At 43.4% G+C, this 7,424-nt stretch overlaps 1 protein-coding gene across 1 annotated transcript; it reads right to left on the bottom strand.

The window, feature by feature from the left end:
* Positions 1-1,767: 1,767 nt before the first annotated feature.
* PPP1R27 (protein phosphatase 1 regulatory subunit 27) lies at positions 1,768-4,928 on the bottom strand. Its single transcript, XM_044420123.1, has 3 exons — positions 4,736-4,928; positions 3,227-3,377; positions 1,768-2,429 (listed from the first exon to the last, which is right to left on the bottom strand). Exons 1-3 carry the CDS (start codon positions 4,911-4,913, stop codon positions 2,306-2,308), a joined length of 453 nt encoding a protein of 150 aa, XP_044276058.1. The 5' UTR covers positions 4,914-4,928; the 3' UTR covers positions 1,768-2,305.
* Between the last annotated feature and the right edge of the window lie 2,496 nt (positions 4,929-7,424).

Genomic DNA, 7,424 nt, shown 5'->3' with positions numbered 1-7,424 from the left:
CCTGGCGCCATCAATATATGTTTTTCGGTGCCGGGTTAAGACCTTTTTATTTAATCAATATTTTAACAAGTTTTAATATTGAATTTTATTATCATATTTTAATTGCAGCCAGAGTGGATCATTAATTTATTTATGTTATACTTTTATGTATATGTATTTTATTTGTATAAGCTGTCCTGAAGCTCTCGCAAAGGACGGCATGCAAATAACTTAAATAAATAAATAATTTCAATTCATCAGAATCAACAATCTCTCAGGTAAGATTTTAATGGATTCTTTGAAAAATCATCTGAATTTAGCCAGCTGACACAGCCTGACACAACTACTCTGTGATGAGCAGTGACATGCTAGACTATAACCAAATACTCATGTTTAGTCTTCCCGTGTATAGTCAGTAAATAAATAAGTCATGTCAGTAATGTTGCTTGCCTGCATCCTGCATAATCTTATTTAGTACCTCCCCTGACATTATCTTATTTTATTAGGTTATCCATGCCTATTATTGATTATCCCTGTGCTATAAAAAGGCCAATAAAGCTGAGATTCTCAAGGTGTTGAACAGTGTCCAATGATACAGTGCAATGACAGATAACGCCAAACCTGGAATATAGCTCTGTGTCAGGGGCTGTGCCTGAATGGGCACTACAGAAACACCCACCTCAGTCCGTCTCCTGGAAGCCCGAGGCAGCAATTGCCAGAGGAGCCCAGCTGCCCTAGTTCTATCAAAATATGCTGACCCAAATGGCACGTAACTCAGTATTAATTTTCACCAGGAGATAAATGGCCCAAATCAAGGAGGCTTCTTTTTCTTCTTTTTTTAGTACTTAAGAGGTATCGTTTCGACATAGACCAATACCCAATCATTGACTCTTTTCTAAAAATGCCACATCTAATTTTCTCTTGCCTAGTTCCCCAGTTCACTCATTTGCAAGTCATTATGAAAGCAAACAAATCATTCTGAGGGGGGAAAGCACAGACCACATTATAGTCCTCTTATGGCACTATCAAGTGATTTGCTATAGAACCAGCAGCAGCCATGCCTGAAACCCACCAGAAACAGGAAGCCACAGAGAAAGCCCCAACACAGGAAGCCCAATTATTTTATTTTCCTACCACATAGTGTACCAAAGTTCACATGATTAGTAGCAGAAATACTCTGAATGACCACAGCTGATGTCTGACACCTGTCTTGTAGCAACCCTACAACTTGTACTGCCTTTTCACCTCTCTGCCTTCCAAAAATACTTCAAGTAATATCTTACGGCTACAGCTGCTTAAAAAATATGCAAGTGGCATAATTTCACAATGTAATTCCCTAATGAACAGGAAATGTAGGATTGCAGCAGCGTCAACATCACGGCCAATACTTTCCTGCCATTCAGTGTTAGGCAGCTGTGTGTGAATGAATGTAAATGAGGGCTTTTTATGGGTGAGCTGTTCCCAGCTTTTTGTTTGACTTTTTGGAGGGCGCTATACCTGCTGATTCTAAATCTTTTCTGAATGTCCTTCTCTCTGTGTGGATATTGGTTCTGGAAGGAAGCAAGGGATTTCTAAGGAACAAAATCAGAATGATTCCATGGATGTAGTTGTATGAAAGTGTAGTTGTCCTTGTGAGAGAGAAATTAAAAAAAAAAAAATGAACCAAGGGTTTGGAAATTACTTTATTGAAAAAATAAAAAGCTGTTTTGGAACCACATAAAAAATACAGTAGAAAAGCAAATCTAGGATGAGCAAACATTAAAAATAAGACTTTGTACATAACACTGTTGGAATAGTCCATATGTACAGTTGCCAACTTGAAATTGGGACTATTTTCTCATCAGGATAATTATGTAAGGGCTGTTCAGGAAAATGGTTTGAATGTTGCTGAGATAGCATTATTTAGAATCATGGTCATTGCCAAATGCAAACCGGAAGATGTATGCTTGCAGCAAATTGGTACTAGTCGAGTTCATCTCATGGCCACCTCTGTGAACCTTTGCACAACAGTGCCATCAGTATGTCCGAGCCATTATTCCCATTTTAGCTAAAGCCTGACTCCAGCGGGTACTGGACAATGGGCCATAGTACAGAAGGTTACATTGCTTTTTGAAAGGGCTGTCTCAAGCATACCTCTGAGAAACCCTGGAGCAGCCAGTCTCATACAAACACAAGGCAGTCAAATTGTGGTCTCTTTAGTAGTCCATACAACTCCTTGCCAACCTAGTAGGGGCAACTTTGCTACCCTCCTTCCCTGCATGCAACAAATGTGTTGGCTTGCAATGGAGACTGGACTTCAGATGGGAAAGAACTGAGGGGCAGAAGCTTAGTCCACTCGGGCTGCTTTGAAAAGCTCTACAAGTTCCTTGTACTCAGGGTCAATAAGGTCAGATGGCTTCTCCCCTTCATCATTGGTGGCATCACGTTGGGCCCCAAGAGAGATAAGGTACCTGCAGGTTTAAAGAAAGAGATTATGGAGGGGTGCCTATTCCAACCAAAAACACCATTCTGATGGTCCCTGCCAGTAGCCTGCAAGATTCAGCAGAGATCTGTGGTTCAGCTTAAGTAATAGGAACCTCCCTTACAGTCACACCAGTGCTCAAAGTTCTACTTAAGGCCAATTCACACTTTTCAAGTTGCAAACATTCACGTGAGTGCAACCAAATGAAGAAAAAAGTTGCCTTGAACTGGACTGTATACACATGGGATCGGTAGCTATATCTGTGAGCGGGTACAACTTTTCCAGTGGCTGCAGTGTTAAAGAAATGGCGTCTGGTTCTTCCCCTATGCACATTACATTTCATACATACTAACTTGCCCCATGCTTTTGTGTAGAAGATGGTTACTGAGGACTTTAAGAAACAGTGACTTAGGTCGTCTCTCCATGAAGAGAGACGACCTGGCTTCCGCAAAGATGGCTTTCATTCTCACCTTTACCTTCCATGGTATTTTATATTTGGGCAATACTTAACATGAAACAAGTCACTGCTTAAGCAGAAACCCCTGTCACTGCTGATGTCTGTGGAGTAGCACTGTCTGGAATACAGGGTTATCGATCCCATTTTCTGAGCCAGCAGGCACTTATTTCAGCCCCTTGCGCTCTCATCCTAGAACTTATTTTTGAGCACTCCCTTCTTCCCTCCCTATTTGCCCTGCCTGTGCAGGCAGGAGTCTGTGCTTGCTAAGAGGGTAACACAGCTGGGCAAGGGGTGGGGAGAAGAGGTAAACATGGTCCGGCATCTCTGACCTTGCAATGTCAGCATGACCATCACTGCAGGCCATGTGCAGAGGCGTCCAGCCATCCTCATCTTTCTGATTGATGTCAGCGCCATATTTCACCAAGAGCTTGACACAGTCTAGGTTCCCAGAAAGCACCGCTTCATGGAGGGCGGCCATACCTAATGGAAAAAGATTATATGTCAGCTACAGCCCATGGCCCTAGGAATGGGGACCCAGGAGCATGGGTGGGGGGCACGTTCTTCAGCACTGCTTCCTCAATAGTAGTTTCTTAGATCAATATGCAGTTTGGAAAATCCAAGGGGAGGAAAAATATCAAATTAAAACTGGAGAGCTCTGGAAATGAAGCCATCTGCTCTACTTAATAACATGCTTCACACAAAGGTAGACCTGGCTTTTTTGCGGGTGAGGGGGAGAGGGAGTTTGAAGAGTCAGCTTAAATGGGAACCACTTTTGGCTTAGAATTGTATTCACAGGCAAACAAAAGTTATTATTTTACCTAAACAAATTAACAGACTAGGACTGAAGTTTCTGAAAACCTCTCTGGGAAGTAAGCAGTTCATAAAGGCAGTTACATCCAGCATTTACAGCAGGAATATTCTAGACAGGACTTCCATAGTCCTCTGAAATGCTGAAGCTGGCCTAATCAGCACCCGCAAGCAAGAACCAAATCCACTTAACAGTTCACTTGGACACAATACCTGTAACAGTTGATTTTCCTGCTGTTACCAAGCTATTTCTTACTAACATTTTTCAGGAGCAGCTGGAGGAAATGACTCAAAGAGACAGTGAGTCAGCTTCAGAGGTGAGCATGCATCTCCAGAGACCTTCCTGTGCAGTAGGTACTCCGTTCACGTGTTCATCTTGGCATTTTAAACATACTTATTTAGGGAGCCATCCAGCATGGTTGCCCAGAACCCTCCACATTTGGAGGATTACAGACATATGAGTTGAGGACAGGAAGAACATGGAGGCACTTCTCCTTCCTCACACAAGACATTTTGGGCATTTTGTCCCTGCTTTTAAAGTGGAGGGGTGAGGGACCCCTGGGATTCCCTGTATCCTGGCAGTACCTCACTCCTTCCCTCCCCAGGCTCGGCTCTAAAGTCACACTTGCAAATTCAGAACTGCAGCTGGTGTGCAAAGATCCAGGCTGTGAAGGCAAAGGGTGGGGGGGGGGGGTGCTCCACTGTCAGAGCCTGAGCTCCAACTTTGGAGTGTGTTTCCAAGGTCAGGACCCCAGCGATCCTTTAATCATCTAGTGTCTTGTGATGGTAGGATTGTGTTTATTCATCATTTACATTAAGAACCCTTTATAAGGGATGTACAAAATAATTATTTTAGAATATGATTTCAACCCTCCAATGCATCAGTAGCCCTTTTAATATATGTTGTCCACAGCAGAGCAGGGCATACATGCATTTGGCACCATTCTCACAGTCTGCCCCTTGGATGGGGTAGCTGCTAACGCTTAGCCCAAGTCAGCCACCCCTCAGTTAGGTCTACCCATGTTACTTACCACAGGGGTAGATGGTGTCCAAGGTGACCTTCCTGGCACGGATGAAACGCCCCACCTGCTCCAGGTCACCCTGCCGAATGTGGTCCTGGAAGAGAACATCATTGGGAAATCGCACAGTCTTGAGGCTTCTTGCATATCGCCTGTACCTGGGAAGTGTGTTCGGGTAGTAATACTTCATTGTGGTAGAGGGAGGAAGCAGAGCAATTGACACGGAGACTGAGACGCAGTCTTGAGGAATGAAAAGAAACAAGCAGCAACCTATACAACTTCAAGGTGACAAACACAAGAGTGCTTTGAGGCTCAAAGGATCCTTTTCTCCAAAGTACTTGCAACTAAAAGGGTAAAGGGATGCTTGCTGTTCTTTTCTGTTCTTCTTGAGACTCCTTTAGACCGCAGTGCACATGGGCAGTGATCTCTTGCTGAGGACTGATAATTTCCAGCAGCGTCTCCTGTTATATAGCTTCTCAATGGCTATTTTGAGGGCACTCTGCTCATGCTATTTGCCATGAGCGTTTGTAATTGAGCTGCCCTCCACTCCCCACTCTTGAGCACAAGTCAGCGTGTCAGCTTACGCCCCACCTGTTGATGTGCAACAGTCAACGGGTCAAGCTTGCTCCATGCTCTGCATGTACAGATCACAGCCGCCACAGCCTCGTATTTTGCAAAGCACCCTTTGCAAAACCCAGTTTGCACTGGTCATTGGAACGTGTTTTCGACCATTGTAGGATGTTCCAGTACACAAACGTACACAGCAGGAAACCATCATTCTTCAGGAGGTCAAAACTTCTACAATGAACAGAATGCAGTTATGTGTAGCTTCTGTATAGCCTGAAGTGCCTGGTCTTGTCTAATCATGGAAGCGAAGCAGGCTTGGGTTTGGCTGAAATCTGGATGGATGATTTAAAATGTTGTGAACTGCCCAGAGAGCTTCAGCTATGGGCAATATTGAAATGTAATGTAATAATAACAATAAACCTCTAGTATTTTAAGGTAACAGTGCATTTTCTTAAGTTGCAAATTTCCAGATTGGGTCATTTCATATTAGAGAATTTAGATATCCAAAAGTACCAGGAAATGATGTGGTAACAACAGCAAACACTGGCCACACAGGGAGACTACTGAGGTATCATTTTGCCTAGTGGCAGCAACCAGTTCTTATCTCTTTAGCCACCACTAAATTCTACAGCCCTCAAATTCTACAAAGGCATATGAAAGCAAAGCAAGGATCAGTAAGGCAGAACCTGCTCCAGTAGCTGCACCATTCTGGCCTATCTAGGATACCATCAACATTTTGAAAGACCTCAAGGCTGCAATTCCTATCTTTGCATTCTTCAGAATCCAGAAAGATTATGAAGAGGACCTATGAACCCAGGCAGAAAATACATTATATGCTGTATTTCCTCACCTTGAAAAACTATAGTGACTTCTGCTCCTTGCTGCTGCCACCACCTGTGGGAAAGCTGCTCCCTCACTGGGCAGTCCTACTTATGGGGTGTCTTATTTATAGGGAAAGCTTATATTTGGGGAATTAAAGTAGTCTCTGCCTCTAAAACTAAGATCTTCACAAGCTAACCCTTTCTTGCCCTTAAAATACCTTAACACCTCCTAGTAGTTGGTATAAAAATGTGAGATAGGGGCACCAACATTGGAGACAAGTCACTTATAAAGGGCTATTTTGTACATACTAATGCTAACAATGGGAGGTTCGTAACAATCCTTTAGGACAGAAGAGAGATTCTTGCTGTTATAAGCACTAAGGACTTTCATCTCAGACCAAATTGCCTAAATGTCAACTATCCTCACAGCATGAGCCTTCAGGATAGAGGCCTCCTTTGACACCCAAGCTCCTCCTGTTGTATGACTGACAGCTGTCAAGCCCCTGCTGACCAAGAAGACTGTTAGTAATGTTCTAGGTCGAAACTGTGAGGTCAAGAACCTTTTGAGAGTTGCATGACATCCACAAAGAAATTCTCCACTCTGGAATTGATCCACCACTGCAGAAGCACTCACGCAACTGTAGTATCTGTTTGCTCTAACCCATGGATTTTGGTGAGCAGCATGAGGATGCAAGCTACTGTATCCAAGAGCCCTCTTCAACCAGGAGGCTAACTCTCAGGCCTGGAGGCCAAATGCAGCCTTCCTGTGACCCCCAAGAGATCATGCACGTTCCCTTGGCTCTACTTCCTCTCTCCTAAGACCACAGTGCTGTGAGCTGTTTTCACTCAGCCTAAAAGGTTTAAATGCTTCTCCTAAGCCAGCTTCCCTCGGTAGTGGATTGTAGACCTTGAGAGTTTCTCATAAAAAAGTATTCAACCCTTAGGCTGAGAATGGTTCCCCAACCCTGCCTCAAGTGGGCTCTTCAGTGAACACTAGAAACAATGTCAACAGAACAGAAATGCTAGTAGCATTTTTTTCTTGGGCCAGGAAGAAATGAATTGTTCCCCTTTCCTTCTACAATTCTGCAGTAAAACTAAATCTGTGCTTAGAGAAATGTGTCCTCACTGCCTGAAAAAAACTGGATTCTGCCACGAGTATATTGTATGTGAAAATATGGATAAAAGGAGCCATGCATGTTAAAATCCACAGCAATCCTGTTTCATGTTTCTGTTACAGGAAACATAATCTAAAAGGGTTCAGAGCAACGTCTTTCCAGTTTTGAATTGCCTGCCAAATGAAGCATGTGCATCTC

The sequence above is a fragment of the Varanus komodoensis genome, unplaced genomic scaffold (assembly GCF_004798865.1).
Source record: "Varanus komodoensis strain SLA01 unplaced genomic scaffold, ASM479886v1 scaffold11, whole genome shotgun sequence".
In the NCBI taxonomy this organism is placed as follows: Eukaryota; Metazoa; Chordata; class Lepidosauria; order Squamata; family Varanidae; genus Varanus; species Varanus komodoensis.
Note: the sequence above shows the minus strand (reverse complement) of the source record. Positions and strands in the feature narration are given on the sequence as shown.

What these genes read in the sequence shown, in the direction of transcription:
- PPP1R27 (XM_044420123.1), bottom strand. Translation starts at nt 4,913, where the DNA reads ATGAAGTATTACTACCCGAACACACTTCCCAGGTACAGGCGATATGCA. An exon ending in GGACACCATCTACCCCTGTG is followed by an intron (nt 3,378 to 4,735) that starts GTAAGTAACATG and finishes TTTTTCCATTAG; the next exon opens with GTATGGCCGCCCTCCATGAA. An exon ending in GGTCATGCTGACATTGCAAG is followed by an intron (nt 2,430 to 3,226) that starts GTCAGAGATGCC and finishes TTAAACCTGCAG; the next exon opens with GTACCTTATCTCTCTTGGGG.